Here is a 19257-nt window from a genome sequence, read left to right on the forward strand (position 1 = left end):
GCTTATGGAATTTTTTAAATTACAGTTATGAAATAGGGCTTTGGAAAATCAGGAATTCTAGAAAATCCTGGAATCTTTTGGAACTTGGAAAAATTATACTTTGAATTTCCAGAATGGACGATATGTGTTGGTGGAATGGTTTAAATAGGTTGAAAAATGTGGAAATGGTGAAAGTTTGAAAAATGTCCAATTCATTTTGAATGGGAAATATGTCCTGGAAAACCTGGAATTCTTGTAAATCTGGGAATTTTTGGAATTTGTCAAGGGAAAGTCCGTGATTCCCGAATAGGCTGAACTTTTTGAAGTTGGAACGATTTGAATCGGATGAAAAATGTGGAAGGTAAAGCGCCCCAAAATCTGGAGAAGGATAATAAGTTGAAGTTGAATAAATACATTAATTTTGGTGTAGAAAACCATATGTGTGAATGCTTTGGAGCATTCACACAATAATAACTACAAAATTCCCACTGAAATTTTGATGGGCCTGCTATCTGTGCCCTAGACCTCTGGAAGCCGCCGTACTTTAAAATGGTTTTGAGTGTCTGAATGTTGGTTTTAGGTGTAATTGTACAAAATTAGCTATAGAGCTGGCATAAAACATTAGAATGCCTGCATTAAAATATTAACATGCTTAGCTTAAAATGTAACACTTAGCATGTGTGCTAACAATGGCATGCTAACAGTTAACATGTCTCACATATCAAGTAACACGGCTGTAAAGTGTATGGCTGCAGAAGAAGAGGAAAACAATGTTAGCTAAAAAAAATATATCATGCTTATGTTAGCATGCTAACGTTAGCTTGATTGCATGCTATCAGTCGGCTTGTGTGGAAAATAGACAAGTGTGTGAACAAAATGAGATGTTGTGCACAGACTACGTGAAAGAATGGCTGAGCTACAAGAAGGTAATCTTGTCTTTTTGGCGTTTGTCTCAGAGCAGTCGTCCATTAAAAGGGTATGTCGCCATTAAATTGGCCCATTTTTTTTTATTGGTGAATAGCATCACCATGGTAACACAAAATGTTCCCAAGTAAAAGTACCGCCGTAGCCGCGTGTAAGACCGTTCCGATAATATAACATGTGGGGGGTACGTTGGCCGATCTGTCCCATGTTAACCGTAAGAGAAACGTGCAGAAATATAATAATAAAAGATGAACTGGCCCATAATAATGGCTAACTTCAAAATACAGTTGCGTTGTATACCTAAGAATAATCAATAACAAGGCATAGGTTTTATTCAACCAGTACTGTATTTCTTTGAATTGCCGCCGGGGCGCTAATTAATTTAAAACCTCTTCACCCCTGCGCTTAACAAAGGCATGCAGTAAAAGTAAGCATGCACTAATTATTTTAAAACCTATTCTCACTCCGGCACTTACCAAAGGCATGCAGTAAAAATTTGAGTGAGATGTAAGCTTGGACCTCAAATCCTACTGAATAGCTCTTAATCTTCTTCCCTTTATGCAATTTCAAATTACCAGTATTGAAATCAGCCTCCTCAAGTTTGACCAGGCGGTAATACTAAGCATGCGCTAATTATTTTGCTAAGCGAGTTTGACCCGGCAGTAATTCAAGGCAGGCGCATACTATATGCCCTGCTGCAATTCAAGGAAATACGGTATATTTAATATATTAGGTCACTGTAACTTATACACGGTTTGAACAGTAACACTGTCTGAATATCCATCCATCCATCCATCTTCCTCCACCTATCCGAGGTCGGATCGCGGGGGCAGCAGCCTAATATAAGAAAATTAAACACTGTACTTTAAGTGATTCTTTATCGTACCACAGTTTGAAAATTACCGTATTAATACATTGTTTTATTAGTGTTTCTTGACCCATATTTGGGCCTTGAGTGCAATTGGGGCCGGAAAACCTGACCAGTCAATGCGTTCTGGATGACGTCACTTCCTGTCAACTTGTTACACGGCAGTTTATGTTCGTGCATAAACCATCTGTTACCACGACCCTAAAATGTTAATAACCCCTATTTTTTTTATATGTGTATCATTTTAAGGGATTTTTAAGGATTAAAATAATTAATTTACACAACCAAATTGTTATTTTCATGGAGACTGTTTGTTAAATGTTTGCATGTTATAGTAACAGCCTTATTCATTATCATTTGTTTAGTATTTTTAAGCCAATTCTTTTTTTCCTAGTCATAAACAACCTAATGTACGTTAGTCATCTTTACTTTATATGGTACTCCAGCGCCGTCTACTGGTGGATCAAGGTAACATCATCCTCACTACAATAGGTAGAAATCTTTTATTTTTTTCCTTCCAAACCCAAAAAAAATAAAAAAGAGATTCACATTAATGGCTGTTGCAATATCATACAAATAAGGGAGCAGTGTTTATACATACGACACAAAAGAAGGGACTTTTATCCTATAAGCACATTTTTTTAGGAAACATTTGATATTTAATGTCTTTTTTTAATGTCAAGACCAGAAAAAGGGGGTCAGTAAAAAGAGGCACAGTAGGAAGTGTAAAGCCTTCCTTCAAAATAAAACATTCCTGTAGAATTAGGGTCATTTATAAACAGGGAAATATTTCATGTTAGTGCTTTTATATTACAGTATTTTACTGTAGATTTCTTAGTGGTCAACAAAAGACCACGTCAAAGGTGGCGACGGGGACTTGACAATGCCTTTAAAACAGGGGTGTCAAACTCTTATTTAATTGAGGGCCATATCGCAGTAATGGCTACCTTCATTGGGCCGCTTTTTTTTATTAATTAAAATGACGTAATAAAAAAAAAAAAAACAATTTGACAGCATTGATGTGTACCAGTAATCCCCTCATATTACATATGTTCACATACAAATCATACGTAATGGTGACAAGGATGCCATAGTACTGTTTATTTTTATCTTTACTAACATATTTTTGTAATACACTATATGCAATATTTGGCATGATTAGATAATGTTTAAAAGATACACATTTTTTCTGTCAAAATCAAAATAGGTATTTTCATTTAGTAAAAAAAAAAAAATGAAGTATTTTATTAACGCACTTTACTGGCCCCCAGTCCTCGAGTTTGACACAGGTGCTCTAAAACCTGCATTCTAATTGACAGCCAACAGGGGGCGACTAATTATTTTTAAATATCCCTCGACTCAGTCCATTTACGGTAAACCATCCTTTATTGCTGTTAATTGGTTCTGGGCCTGACTGCGGCAAATAAATCTCTGGATTTAGTAATTATAAATCAATTATTTTCATAGCTACATGTGTATAACTTTTTGTTGTACACATGTAGACATGAAACAACACCTACATTTAATCCAATAGTAATGCTGCCTGAGGCTGAACAGCACCCTTTGACTGTTGCCAATGCTAGTGTAGTATTGATATTTGGACTTCATTTAGACATTTTTGTGTGGTGTGGCGATGGACAACCAAATCAGCATTTCTCTCACACAGCCTATTTATGGAACCTTTAACTTTCAAAGGATGTGGTTAAAAAAAAAAAAAAAAGAAAATATAAAAACAAAAGGATCCAAGTTATCCTGAGTTTGGAAAGCATAAATAGAAGTGGCCTGGAGAGATGACGCCGGTCCTCCTTTGTGTCGTTTCTTGTACAAGTCAGTCGGAGCAGCACTACCAGAGATGCTAGTATCCTTGGAGTCCATTGTACACCTTCTGTACAGAGCCTTGCTTCAGGAGATCTCTTATACCTGCGGCAACACCAGTGTCCAACGACGCTAATTATATATTACAAGCTCATGTTATTAAAGAGTGCCATCGATGGACCCTCACCCTTTTTCTGCTTCTCGTCCAGCTGCGTCTGAGGGAACTCCACGTCAAAGGTGATGATGAGGGAGCCTCGGATGTTGATGTTGTCGAAGTTGGGCAGGCCCTCGCCTTTCTTCCACATCCTGGCACCGGGCTTGGTCACCTTGTCCCGCATGATATGCACCTGATGGACAACGGTAAATACTTTTTTTTTGTAATAGTGTTGTTAAGTAGACACCAAAAGATGTAAAAACAGTCATCCTGCGGGCATGACAATAGTTTATACTCTTATATAAAGGGATGAGTACCGTTCACATTTCAACTGATGCGGTACTAATTCCTGGTACCTGGGAATCGATACCGGTAACCAGTCTGCGTGTGTTAGTAAATGTTAATAGTTTGATAGTAACATTTTAATGTAAAAAAAAAAAAAAGTGCTGATTGAGATAAGTGTGCTGTCCTATTGTTACATCTGGATTTTCTTCAATTACACTTCCAAAACTTCAGTTCTGTATAGACTATGTATTGTATATTACCTAACCAGGAAGTAGCTTTTTTCAGGAGGAGCAATGTGTTATCTTGCACCCGACAAAGTGTTTATACTGTAACTATTGTGCTTATCACACACCAGCTGTTTTGATTGCAACATTCATCTTCGTTGTACCTTTTATTACCGAATGTGAGGGTGTTGAAATGGTCATGTAAACTCGCTAATGCTAAAATTAGTCTCTCTATGGCGAATCCAATGTAAATAAGCATTGAAGCCTTTGTTTACATTCAAGCAGTTTCTACTGACTTGCTTTGTTGCTTTTAAAAATCAACATAGAAATATGGCATTGTTTTATTTTACGTGAATCAATACCCTATAGCAGTGGTTCTCAAATGGGGGTACTTAAAGATATGCGAAGGGGTAAGTGAGATTTTTTTAAAATATTCTAAAAATAGCAACAATTCAAAAATCCTTTAAAAATATATTTATTGAATAACACTTCAACAAAATATGAATGTAAGTTGTGAAAAGAAATGCAACAATGCAATATTCAGTGTTGACAGCTAGATTTTTTTGTGGACATGTTCCATATATATTGATGTTAAAGAATTATTTTTTTGTGAAGAGATGTTTAAAATTAAGTTCATGACTCCAGATGGATCTCTATTACAATCCCCAAAGAGGGCACTTTAAGTTGATGATTACTTCTATGTGTAGAAATATTTATTTATAATTGAATCACTTGTTTATTTTTCAACAAGTTTTTAGATATTTGTATATCTTTTTTTCCAAATAGTTCAAGAAAGACCACTACAAATGAGAAATATTTTGCATTGTTATACAATTTAATAAATCAGAAACTGATGACATAGTGCTGTATTTTACTTCTTTATCTCTTTGTTTCAACTAAAAATGCTTTGCTCTGATTAGGGGGTACTTGAGTTAAAAAAATGTTTACAGGGGGTACATCACTGAAAAAAGGTTGAGAACCACTGCCCTATAGTACCGGCAGAATTTGGTCGGTGCCTATAAAAAGTACGGACTTCTGAACCAATCCATTCTTTCCTGACAAAGCTGCTGCGCTAGTTTTCTAGTATTGATTGTAACGTCCATGAAATGTTCACACATGCGGAAAATCTGCCTTTCCTTGTCTGAAAAAAAAACCCTAATAACAAAGATAAAAAGTGTGTAGAATCCATGTAATGCTGCCATGCTTTTATTTTGAAGTGTATTATGCATTGAACGGAAAGTCTGTGTGTGCTTGTTTTAATTAGACAGCAGTTGTGGTACCAAGTGATATTGATGTACAACATGTTGACAAACAGACCAATTTTCATAGGAATCACTCCTCTGGCTCTCAAACTTGTGTTGACAAAAGCGGCTGACCATGTGTGTTGACGTCGACAAAAGGGGGCGCCATTTATCCTCACTGTTTGGTTTGACTGACTGTTAATAAGGAACAACTGATTTATATTTTGGGCCTAATCAGGATCATATCTGCTACATTCTACTAAAATGTTAATGTTAGCTGATGACATGCCAACATTAGCATGATCTTTTTTTTTTAGCTAATTTTGCAGCCATACACTTCAGGGTACTTGACACATGCTAACGTTAGTATGCTATGTTTTTGTTCATGTGACACCATTGGGCGTTGCTGATTTCCGTGTCAGAAAAAACTGTGAAAAGGGTGCACATCAATACGCTACCTTTTATGCAAGACATTTTTCGTCGGCAGTGAAAGTTACTTATGCACATTTCACCCCTGCTGACGCAGCAACTTTCATAAAGTTAGTCGACATAGACTTAAGCGGGTTATAAAAAGGTAAGGGAAGCGTGAGAGTACCTTGTGTCCATCCAAGTGGACAATGTCCATCTCAAAGCCCACCATGGCCTCCACCAGGGAGATGGTGACATTGGTGTAGAGGTCATCTCCTCTACGCTCAAACACTTGGTGTCTACAACAGACAAACATCTCATTAGCATAACCCCACAACACATTGCCCAAAGAGGGCTCCTACTTTAGCACTTTGATGCGGAAGCGCAGATCTCCAGGTTCTCCGTCGACGTGAGGTTCTCCTGCAGGCATTTATTTTCTTTTAAATACATACATACATTTAAAACGAACTAAGTGGCGACGGCGCTTACCTTCTCCGATGAATGGGTACTCCATCTCATCTCTCACCCCTTGTTCGATTTCCACCTCCAAGGTTCTCTCCTCGTTCACCAGCCTGAGGTGTTGAAAAAAACAAAACGTGCTACATAACCCACCAAGTTCATGGACTTCATCTTCAACTCCTGCCCCATCAATAGCACATCTCCACATTGGCGGGACTTTGACAAGAGCGATATTAAAAGACAACAGCGCAACGGTAGTGTCTGACATTCTGCGCTGCATTTCAAGCTGACACTGCTATCAGCTATCAATGTGTTCAAAGTGGAGATGAACTCTCTTGATTCGAGGTACGCTTCAGCTTCTTTTTTTTTTCTTTCTATTTTGTCCTGTCCAGCCACTCGGGCAAATCATATAGTTGATGTAGATGCCCATATCTGCTGTAAATATTTACTTAGAAAAGAGAAGTGTGGGATACTTCTCTGGTTGCCTTATTTGTTTTTGACATTATTATTATTTAGTACAGCCGGGCCGTAGCAGGAGAGGATAGAAAGATTAAAAAAAGGGGGGAAATTGTGGGGACAAAAGTGGGATAAGACAGACAAGAACAACATCAGCAAATAGGATATGTACAAATATGATAGTAAAAGTGAGGTAAATATTACTAACACAGAAATGACAATGAACATTATTATACTACAAATGGAGCAATACAAATATCAATAGAAATAGCACTATTCATACTAAATAACAATAATTTACCTCTATTATGAACAATACATTTGTTTCAAATGCAACAATACATATATGTAATGATAACTTCAATTACCAAATAAAGCAGATAAAGGGGTGGGGGAGAAAGAGAAGCAAACTGTACTAACCTTGTAGATTGTTATAGTAATATAGGTTAAGCTTGTTCAGTATGCCATGTGTTACCCCGTTTTCCCCTAGGGTAGGGGCAGGGAACCTATGGCTCTAGAGCCAGATGTGGCTCTTTTGCTGACTGCATCTGGCTCTCAGATAAATCTTAGCTGACATTGCTTGACACGATAAGTCATGAATAATTCCGCTGGTAATCACAGTGTTAAAAATAACTTTCCATTTTCTGTCGCACCTGTTCAAAATGTGGCATTAATGGTAAGAAGTATTATATTTATTATTGTTAACTTTAGAATAACAATGTTATTAAAAAGAAGAAGATACTTATTATACTCTAAAAATATTGGTCTTTCTTAAAAATGCACACATTTAGTTGTATTCAGTGTTAAAAAATATTATGTGGCTCTCACGGAAATACATTTTGAAATATCTGGCTTTCATGGCTCTCTCAGCCAAAAAGGTTCCAGACCCCTGCCCTAGGGGAACAACGTTAGTATATATTTGATGAAACATGATTATATGCATGAATGTATGTATACACGCATATGTACTTGCATATGTACAGTATGTGTATATGTATGTTTGTACAGTGAATATGTTGGTTGATGTACGAACTTTGAGTGTGGATGTATGTACTGTATTTGTGTATGTATGTGGGAGTGTAGGTACCTATATATGTATGAATAATTGGTTGCGCTTCATCGTCAATAAAAGTTTTGGCGTGAGCTATGCCAGCAAGAAACAGAAGAGCTAATAATCGTAGCTGCAAATGTTGACCAAGTTTTTGCAAAACAAAACACACCCGTGGGGTGGTTTCATCATAGAAACCTGGTTCTTCAACAGCGGCGTTGTGCATTGTCAGTTAATTTGGACTATTATATAATGTATATATCCATACCTGCAATTTTCAGTTAAAAAACATGACCATATAATGATACTATGTTATATTTTCCATTGCATTTACGATAGCTAACTATTAGCGCTCTAGTTGCCAACAAGCTATACTGTATTCTTTAATATATGTTAGTATTGCACGAAAACAGGGTACCTTTACAATCAGAAGAATTTAAAACAAAACTATAAACAAGATTTACATTACAAGTAGGAGTGCCTGCTCCTCCATCAGTTTGAGGGTCCTTGGACTAGAAAATCGTAAAGACCCCAAACTTAGATGAATTAGCCAGGATGTGACCAAGTATTTTCACGTTGTGGTCGTGTTTTATCAGGGCTACCACAAGTACAGTAATCTACAGTAGAACACACTTAAGGCTACTATATTGGGTGTAAAGGTGGCTGTATGGGGCTTAATTCATGTTTAGAGGGCTCTACTCATGTTAAAAAACAAAGTATTTTAGAAGGTTGGAAAATATTTAATTTATTTATAATAATACTACTTTGCGGAAATGTGTTTATTATTTTCTGACGTTTTAACCAAATTATTATGGATTTCGTTACCTGGCGCCATCTTAGAAGTATGCTAGCATGCTAACACTAACAAAATTTCAGCATGCTAATGTTAACATGTTAATGTCGCATGCTAACGTTTTAACTAATTTTGTATTTTTTAACATAAAACTCATGAATTTCATTACCTGCCGCTATCTTAGAAGTATGCTAGCTTTCCCCCCTGTCAGGATGCTAACATTAACAAAACGTTAAAGGGTAACTACTTCTTTTCAATTTTACCTATCGTTTAAAATCATTAAAGACATGACGACGAATGGATTTTTTTAAGGCATTCTAAATATCAAATAAACGTAGATAAAAGTCCGCCTACAGCGGCACCAATAGGAGCACCACTATTCCGCCCATAAAATTCAATAAATAACCTTTCAACAACAACAATACATTTCGTGACTTGAATATCAACCAAGTATTAGTGATATTGTTATTATAAGTGCTAATACAGAAACAGTTTATAGCGGCGCCGTGATCACTACCATGTGTCTCTATGTTTACATCTTCGAGTGGTCTTTTGTTTCCTTGCTCCCCCGCCCACCCCTCTTCTTTTCTTCGTGTGGATTATAAGTCATTCTTCACCTAAATGGGAATATATGAACTTCCTAGCAGTCTGAATCCTAATGACGGCTGACCTTGTACAGTAAATGATGTTTCATTATGTTTGTTGGCGCTCAAAGTCTGCAGTGAGCAAAAATCAGTGAAGAAAAAAGCAAACATTTTTACTCTGCTTATGCTTAAAATGCTCAAAATATGTAAGTATTAAATAATGTTATAAATGTACCCGTTATTAATATACATTACATATATACTTATGCATATAAAACATCAAAAGAGATTTTTGGATGTTTTTGTAAGGGCTTCTTTTGGTTGGAATTGCACGGCCCTCATAGGCTCCATTGTAAGGTGACTTTTGATCGCATTTATTTAATATTTAGGATGCATGAAGAAGAAAAACATCCTCCATCATGTCTTTCATTATGATTGTGAACAATATGAAAAATTCCCCCAAAAAGTGCAGGTCCCCTTTCACATGTTTATTTTAACACGCTAAAGATTTATGCTAGCATTTTAGCTAATTTCATACTTTTTAAAATAATAATCATGGGATTGTAGCTGAGATAGGCGCCAGCGCCCCCCGCAACCCCGAAAGGGAATAAGCGGTAGAAAATGGATGGATGGAAGGGTTTTGTTGCCTGGCACCATCTTAGAAGTATGCTATCTATTCTCCTGTAGACACGCTTGCATTATTAGCATGTTAATATTACCATGTCAACGTTCCATGCTAACATTCAAGCTAATTTCATATGTTTTAACCATGGATTTTGTTATTTGACGCGATCTTAGAAGTATGTTAGCTATTCCTCTGCTAACATTTGCATTTTAACATTTCACGGTAGCATTCTAGCTAATTTGATATGTTTTACCTGATTATCATGGACTTGGTTACTTGCCGCTATCTTAGAAGTATGCTAGCTATTCCCCTGCTAACATTACCATGCTAGCATTCTAGCTAATTTCATACATTTTAACTTAATTATGGATTTTGTTGCTTGACGCCATCTTAGAAGTGTGCTAGCTCTTTCCGTACTAACATTTTCATTTTAGCATGTCATACTAGCATATAAATTTTAACCTAATAATCATGGACTTTGTTACTTGCCGCTACCTTAGAAGTATACTCGCTATTCCCCTGCTAACATTACTATGTTAACATTTCAACCTAGCATTCTAGCTAATTTCTTTACGTTTTCCTACTAATCATGGATTTTTGTTACTTGCCACTATCTTAGAAGTATGCTAAATGTTTCCCTGTTAGCAGTTTATACTTTGAATTAATTGTTGACATTTATTGTTTACATTAAACTAAAAGCACAGTCTACCAAGTGAAAAATCATTGTGTGTTAAAGGGGAACATTATCACAACCCAATAAAAATCAGTTCCCAGTGGCTTATTTTATTTTTCGAAGTTTTTTTCAAAATTTTACCCACCATGGAATATCCCGAAAAAAGGCTTTAAAGTGCCTGATTTTCGCTATCTTTAAATTCATCGTCCATTTTCCTGTGACGTCATTTAGTGATGCCAACATGGCGGATAGCACAGCAAGATATAGCACCATTAGCTAGGATTCAGACTTGGATTTCAGCAGTTTAAGCGATTCAACAGATTATGCATGTATTGAAACGGATGGTTGGAGTATGGAGGTAGAGAGAGAAAACGAAATTGAAGAAGAAACTGAAGCTATTGAGCGAATGAATAGCTATTGACGCTATGCGGCGATCGTCTTCGATTGAGTGTCGCAGGATGTCTATACATCTCTGTGCCATGTCTTCCTTAGCATCGCCGGTAAATTGTGCAGACCAAACGATCGGGACTTTCGCATCTTGTGACACTGGAGCAACTTAAATCCGTCGATTGGTAAGTATTTGTTTGGCATTAAATGTGGGTGGAGAGAAAGGCTGGATGCAAATATAGCTACAAATGTACATACAGCTAGCCTAAATAGCATGTTAGCATCGATTAGCATGCCGTGCTAATCGAAGCACACTCCACGTAAGTCAACTTGAATCCGTCCCTGATCGTGTTGTTACACCCTCCGACAACACACCGACGAGGCATGATGTCTCCAAGGTACGGAAAACAGTCGAAAAAACGGAAAATAACAGCGCTGATTAGACTTGATGTTTGTAATGTGTTTGAGAAAATGGCAGACTGACTACCTAGGTGACATCACGTTGTGAAGTCATCGCTCTGAAAGCGAATAACAGAAAGGCGTTTAATTTGCCAAAATTCACCCATTTAGAGTTCGGAAATCGGTTTAAAAAATATATGGTCTTTTTTCTGCAACATCAAGGTAGATATTGACGCTTACATAGGTCTGGTGATAATGTTCCCCTTTAAACATACTTTGCCAATACAACTGATTCTGATAAATGAGGCACAACTGTAAATCAAATGAATTCTTAATGGACGAATGAGGTTAAAGTATGTTTTGTAATTCAAGTGATGACTGTTTCCGCCAGTTATGAATGCTAATTGCTACATTATATAATGAAAATAAACTGGAAGATTGGTAACATCCCAGGCTCTCTTGCGCCTGAGCGCTCAAAATAGACAAGTCATGTGACTGATACAACTCGCCAGTTGTTGATAACCACCACCCTCAGTAATAGAAAAACTCAAATGAAAGTCGCAGTCATACGACGCGGTATCATAAAGCGATGTGCGTCATGGACTCACTTCACATTGGGACACTCGTCACACACCATCTCTTGGGTCATCTGGAAGCGACCCGGTCCGAGCTGTGTGGTCCTCATTTCCTGTCGACAGTTGCACTTCCTCTTGCCAGGAGCTTCTTTGGCTATGGGCTTGTTACGCACCACCTGGTCCACAAGGTAAAAAAAAACTTAAACATGATTAAAACTCCTTCCAAAAAAAAAAAATAAGATAGTTTTTCCTCACCTCCACAAAGTTCCCTGAGTAGACCTCTTCCAGCGTGACTTCCAGGTCGAGGATGATGTCGTTCCCTCTGGGGATGTTTCGGTCTTGTTGTTGCCGGTTTCCGCCGAACATGAAACCGAAGTCGCCAAAGAAACTGCAGAGGGGGACGGAGTGCTTAATGCAAGAATTATATGGTGACACAATATTGCTTTTAAAGGCCTACTGAAATGAGATTTTCTTATTTAAACGGGGATATCAGGTCCATTATATGTGTCATACTTGATCATTTCGTGATTTTGACATATTTTTGCTGAAAGGATTTAGTAGAGAACATCGACGATAAAGTTTGCAACTTTTGGTCGCTAATGAAAAGGCCTTGCCTTTACCGGAAGTATGTACGCGTGATGTCACCGGTGTGAGGGCTCCTCAAATCCTCACATTGTTTGTAATGTGAGCCAACAGCAGTAAGAACAATTCGGACCGAGAAAGCGACAATTTTCCCATTAATTTGAGCGAGGATGAAAGATTCGTGGATGAGGATATTGATAGTGAAGGACTAGAAAATAAATAAAATAAATGAAATAAAATAAAAAGCGACGGCTCTGGGCGGCGGCAGTGTGAGCGTTTCAGATGTAATTAGACACGTGTACTAAGATAATTCTGGAAGATCCCTTATCTGCTTATTGTTTTAATAGTGTTTTAGTGAGATTATAAAGACATACCTCAAAGTCGGATGGCTGCGGTGAACACGCCAGTGTCTCAGAGAGAAGCCAAGCTCACAGCTGCCTTTTTTCACAGCTACTTCAGGAGGACGCATAATCCACTGATGTCTCCGGTAAGATATACATCACAATTTTCCCATCCAAAAACATGCTGGTTGACGTAGAGAAAACATGTTCGCTTGACCACTCTGTGTTAAAGCTTCACAACAAACAAAGAAACACCGGCTGTGTCTCGATGCTAAAGAGAGCAGCAATCCAGCCCTTTCCACCAACAGCATTGTTCTTTATAGTCTCCATTATTAATTGAACAAATTGCAAAAGATTCAGCAACACAGATGTCCAAATTACTGTGTAATTATGCGATGAAAAGAGACGACTATTAGCCGTAAGTGGTGAGCTAGTATGTCCCCTCCAACCAATAACGTCATCATTCCGCGACGTTTAACAAGAAACTCTGCGGGAAATTTAAAATTGTAATTTAGTAAACTAAACCGGTCGTATTGGCATGTATCGCAATGTTAATATTTCATCATTGATATATAAACTATCAGACTGCGTGGTCTGTAGTAGTGGGTTTCAGTAGGCCTTTAAAGTGTGGAAATAATGCTATTGCCTCCCAGAGACTGACCTGGAGAAGATGTCATTGTGTGAGCTGTGGTGTCCTTCCTTCAGACCGTCCTCGCCATACGCATCATACTGTTTCCTCTTCTCTTCATCTGACAGAACCTGCAAAATAAAATAGTCTAGTAGTCATACTGTACTAGGGCCACTGACTGACAAATCAATGGTTTGGTGGCCCATTTTGGTAGTTTTCATCTTCAAAACCAGTACGAAACATAGATTCCAGCCTGATAACGTCAACAAAGAATATGAGCAAACTTAGCTAAAAACCTAACATGCTATAAATAACAAGTTAGCATTGGTGAAATTCCAAACTATGACACTCTTTGTATACTTGCCATATTAACAAAAAAACTACCATGCTAATGTTAGCATGGTGAAATGCAAACTAACATGAATCAAGTACCAAAATCTTTCAGACCGAGTGAGGTGTGTGCTTAAAAATGTGCTTAAAATGCTAGGATGCTAACATTAGCATGCATGAAGTACCAAAATATGAATGGAAGTGTATATATACAAAACAAATATTTGACGCTGAGATAAATACCTGCAAAATTAGCAAAAAAATCTAGCATGCCAGTATTAAAATGCTAACAATTGAGCCAAGGGCTGATAGAAAATTAGCACTGTGCTACCCATGGTGTATAGTCACACGTTGGCCACAACATAAGATACATCTACACACTATAAGTGCCAACCCTCACGATTTCCCCGGGAGACTCTCGAATTTCAGTGCCCCTTCCGAAAATCTCACAGGGCAACCATTCCCCCGATTTCCACCCGGACAACAATGTCCAGGGCGTGCCTTAAGGGCACTGCCTTTAGCGTCCTCTACAACTTGCCGTCAGGTCCGCTTTCCTTCCATACAAACAGCGTGCCGTCACTGTCGCATAGTATACTCCCCTCCCCCACTATTAAAATCACAGCCCGATAACTCAAAAATAAAGACAAATTCATATTTTTTTCTTTGTTTGAAAACAGAACAAGCACATTCTAAAATTGTACAAATCATGTTGTCTTTTTTACATTTACATGTTGCAGTATAGGATAGCCAACTTATCCCGCGGGCCGGATAAAACCTGTTCGCAGACCTGATCCGGCCCTCGGGCTGTAGGTTTGACACCCCTGTACTATACTTCAGAGTAGTATTAACAAAAGTAACTTGTTTTTGTAGTGGTTATAGTCAACCAAGTATTTAGCTTCTAGCTGAAATGGCAACATTAATGTTAGAGATGACATTCGCAAATGAATCAAGTCTTTTGAATGGTTCTTTTAAGTGAACAATGAAAACCAATAAGAAGCCGTTCATTGAGAGCCTTTTTTTATTGCACATAACAGATATATTGCTACAAGATAAGAGTCAAATTTAAAGCAAACTTAGCATTAACGTTTTAAATAAAAAAAATATATTCCATATTTTCCGGACAATAAGTCGCAGGTTTTTTTGTAGGTTGGCTGGGGGTGAGACTTGGCCAAACTACTAAAAAAAATAAAAATAAAAAAAATATATTTTTTGGGGTTTGGCCTGGTCTCACGCCCCGCTGGACTGTGGAGAAGACTGCGACTTATAGTCCGAAAAATAGGGTACACACAGTATATAATATGCATAGTATATTATTGTATTTTTATTTGTATCATTTTCTGTATCATCATTCTGTGGTAGTTCAAGTATACATTATGGTAGTATTATTTTGTATTCACATTTTCATCATCACCTAATTTTTACAATAGTTTGATATATTTTTAATCAATTAATGCATTTTATTCCTACTCATTTATCAATCAATCAATCAATGTTTTTTTTTATAGCCCTAAATCACAAGTGTCTCAAAGGGCTGCACAAACCACGACATCCTCGGTACAGAGCCCACATAAGGGCAAGGAAAAACTCACACCCAGTGGGACGTTGGTGACAGTGACAATAATGACTATGAGAAACCTTGGAGAGGTGTGTGAATGTGTGTGTGAATGGGCGAATGTGGAAATACTGTCAAAGCGCTTTGGGCTCCTTAAAAAGGGGTAGAAAAGCGCTCTACTGGAACAACCCATTTACCATATTTCAGAATAATTCCCACCAATAGAGTAATTCATGTAAATTTAAAATATTCCTATCCACAATTTATACTAAGGATTATTTCCTTGACATACAAAAAACTAACTATAACAACGAGCCAGTCTTTTTGAACGGTTCTTTAAAGGCCTACTGAAATGAGATTTTCTTATTTAAATGGGGATAGCAGGTCCATTGTATGTGTCATACCAGATCATTTCGCAATATTGCCATATTTTTCCTGAAAGGATTAAAGTTCGCAACTTTTGGTGCTAATAGAAAGCCCTGCCTCTACCAGAAGTCGCAGATGATGACGTCACATGTGTGGGGGCTCCTCACATATTCACATTGTTTTTAATGGGAGCCTCCAACAAAAAGTGCTATTCGAACCGAGAAAACGACAATTTCCCCATTAATTTGAGCGAGGATTAAATATTTGTGTTTGAGGATATTGATAGCGACGGACTAGAAAAAAAAAAAAAGTTAAAAAAAAAACGCGATTGCATTGGGACGGATTCCGATGTTTTTAGACACATTTACTAGGTTAATTCTGGGAAATCCCTTATATTTATATTGTGTTGCTAGTGTTTTAGTGGGTTGAATAGTACCTGATAGTCGGAAGGGTGTCACCACGGGTGTGTTGACGCACAGTGTCTCAGGTAAGTCCACAGCAGCTATTGACGGCACAGGCTCAGCTTTTCTCCGGTAAGAACTGACTTTTTAACCACAATATTCTCACCGAAACCTGCTGGTAGACATTTGGTAGGGATCCATCTTGGCTTGATCGCGCTCTGATCCATAGGAAAGTTTCACCTCCAGGAATTTTAAACAAGTAATCACCGTGTGTTTGTGTGGCTAAAGGCTAAAGCTTCCCAACTGCATCTTTCTACTCCGACTTCTCCAATATTAATTGAACAAATTGCAAAAGATTCAGCAACACAGATGTCCAAAATACTGTATATTATGCCGTTAAAGCAGACGACTCTTAGCTGTGTGTGTGTGCAGCGCTCATACTTCCTAAAAACCTGTGACGTCTTGCGTACACGTCATCATTACACGACTTTTCGAAGACGAAACTCCCGGGAAATTTAAAATTGTAATTTAGTAAACTAAAAAGGCCGTATTGGCATGTGTTGCAATGTTAATATTTCATCATTAATATATACACTATCATGGTGGGTAGTAGTGGGTTTCAGTAGGCCTTTGAAAAGGGACGACTCCTCAAGATCCCACCTCTAAGTTGTGTGACAGCAGTGACGTCAACCAATCAAATGCAGCCAGCGTTGGTTGAGTTGACCAATCACAATGATCCTAGTGTTTCCCACGGCAACAGAACAGCGCGCGCGCGCACACACACACACAAAGGGACTCTTCCGGGACACGTTTCACAACAAAAGCATGACGGTTCGTTTAAATGACCGCCCCCGAAGCCCAGTAGGCATATAACAATTGTCTCTTACCTCATAAGCTGCACCCAAGTCGGCGAATTTATCTTGAGCTTTGGGGTCGTCTTGGTTCCTATCGGGATGTAACTGGAGAGCAAGCTTCCTGTACGCTTTCTTGATGTCCCTGATCGACGCGCTCTTGCTCACACCCAATATGTTGTAAAAGTCTCGCCTACGGGAAGGAAAACGGCCTTTAACAAAACGTGTTCGATAACAAAACGTGTTCGATGTCACAATAAGATCAAGCTTTGTTGTCATGAAAAAGCTAGCAAAACAGTCAGCTAACCGGGCTAAAACACAGTTCTCATCATTATCGTCATTGTCAGCGTGTGTTGAATGCAACAACACGGCCAGAATATATGAAAGACATTTAAAAAAAATAACATGTTATGTCCCAGTCCACTGCACTGCATGAACCAATCACAGTGGAACATGTGTGGCAGCTGGCGGTGCTGCTACACCGAACCCAAAAACCACTACTTACCCGGCGAACACCGCCGTCATAGCCCAGAGAATCAAGCAGCACACACTGCACAGGTTCATCCCTTTGGCAGCCATATGTATTTATAGCATGTAAATCCCCGCAACAAATATACTTAACAAAAACAAGCTTGGAAAGAAGAGCCGGCTTCTTTTGAAGGTTGGACCAAATAGCTGCCAGTCACTTGAAGCCTTTTTCCGCCTTCTCAAGGAAGTCCCGCCCATTGGCTGTCGGGCAGGTCCAAACCCCGCCCACATTTAAAGAGATGCAGCACTTTAATGTTTGAAAACTGTCGAATATTTACAGTATGTACACATGTACATACAGTAAATATTGTATCAATCAATGTTTATTTATATAGCCCTAAATCACTAGTGTCTCAAAGGGCTGCACAAACCACAACGACATCCTCGGTAGAGCTCACATAAGGGCAAGGAAGACTCACCCGAGTGGGACGTCGGTGACAGTGACAATGAAGGACTACATAGAGAACTGCATATGTGGGCACCCCCCCCCCCCCCCCCCCCCCCAGCACACACACCACATCCCGAACCATAGGGCAGTGGTTCTCAAATGGAGGTATGCCAAGGGGTACGTGAGATTTTGTTTTAAATGTTCTAAAAATAGCAACAATTCAAAAATCTTTCATAAATATATTTATTGAATAATACTTCAACAAAATATAAAAGTAAGTTCATAAACTGTGAAAAGAAATGCAACAATGCAATATTCAGTGCTGACAGCTAGATTTTTGTGGACATGTTCCATAAATATTGATGTTAAAGATTTCCTTGTGAAGAAATGTTTAGAATTAAGTTCATGAATCCAGATGGATCTCTTTTGCAATCTCCAAACAGAGCACTTTAAGTTGATGATTACTTCTATGTGTAGAAATCTTAATTTATAATTGAATCACTTGTTTATTCTTCAACAAGTTTGAGTTATTTTTATATCTTTTTTTCCAAATAGTTCAAGAAAGACCACTACAAATGAGCAATATTTTGCACTGTTATACAATTTAATAAATCAGAAACTGATGACATAGTGCTGTATTTTACTTCTTTATCTCTTCGTTTCAACTAAAAATGCTTTGCTCTGATTAGGGGGTACTTGAATTAAAAAAATGTTCACAGGGGGTACATCACTGAAAAAAGGTTGAGAACCACTGCGCTAGGGGACCGAAAGCAATGGTCGTCGAGCGGTTCTAACATGATACTGTGATGTAATTGTGTTACACTTAGGTGTAACACAATTACAACCAAGTGTTCAATTAAAATTAGGTGTAATTTGACACAAAATACACCTAAGTTTTTCTTTCAGACTTAGGTGTAATTTGTGTTAATTTTTACTCAAATGCAAAATACGGATGATAAAGTCTTTTTTTTTTTTTTATGAAGCTTAGTCAAGGGAAACCGGTTTGACTCGTTCATGTCATTTGTAGCACAGGTTTTTTTTTTTTTTGTATTTTTTTGTTCTAAATTGATTGTACAACAAACATACATTTATAATTCACACAAAAGTCAAGGCTCTTTCAACATCAAGGAAAGAAAACAAAAACAAATACAGAGTAATAATACTAAACAAAAAATACAAAAAGGGCTACCTTAATTACTTTAAGTGTTTTTAACAAAGATATCAATTTAAGGGCTTTTGTACTCTTAATCATTCTCCAAGATCGTTGTGGGAATGAAGCCTTCGGTCAGGGATGTCCAAACTTTTTCCACCAAGGGGCCGCATACAAATACCATGAATTGATTAACGTGGACCCCGACTTAAACAAGTTGAACAAGTTACCATTTAGTGGTCA

General features: G+C 37.9%; 1 protein-coding gene across 1 annotated transcript; it reads right to left on the bottom strand.

Moving 5' to 3' along the window:
- Positions 1-2255: 2255 nt before the first annotated feature.
- On the bottom strand, positions 2256-17653 carry dnajb11 (DnaJ heat shock protein family (Hsp40) member B11). The gene is made up of 10 exons (XM_061879635.1): positions 17454-17653; positions 16985-17141; positions 13482-13579; positions 12153-12285; positions 11931-12073; positions 6388-6470; positions 6261-6318; positions 6086-6197; positions 3774-3933; positions 2256-3691 (listed from the first exon to the last, which is right to left on the bottom strand). The coding sequence occupies exons 1-10, from the start codon at positions 17525-17527 to the stop codon at positions 3627-3629; spliced, it is 1083 nt and encodes a 360-aa protein (XP_061735619.1). The 5' UTR covers positions 17528-17653; the 3' UTR covers positions 2256-3626.
- Positions 17654-19257: the final 1604 nt, after the last annotated feature.

The sequence above is a fragment of the Nerophis ophidion genome, linkage group LG19 (assembly GCF_033978795.1).
Source record: "Nerophis ophidion isolate RoL-2023_Sa linkage group LG19, RoL_Noph_v1.0, whole genome shotgun sequence".
Lineage (NCBI taxonomy): Eukaryota > Metazoa > Chordata > Actinopteri > Syngnathiformes > Syngnathidae > Nerophis > Nerophis ophidion.

What these genes read in the sequence shown, in the direction of transcription:
- dnajb11 (XM_061879635.1), bottom strand. Translation starts at nt 17,527, where the DNA reads ATGGCTGCCAAAGGGATGAACCTGTGCAGTGTGTGCTGCTTGATTCTC. An exon ending in ATGACGGCGGTGTTCGCCGG is followed by an intron (nt 17,142 to 17,453) that starts GTAAGTAGTGGT and finishes TCCTTCCCGTAG; the next exon opens with GCGAGACTTTTACAACATAT. An exon ending in GTACCCATTCATCGGAGAAG is followed by an intron (nt 6,319 to 6,387) that starts GTAAGCGCCGTC and finishes AAATGCCTGCAG; the next exon opens with GAGAACCTCACGTCGACGGA.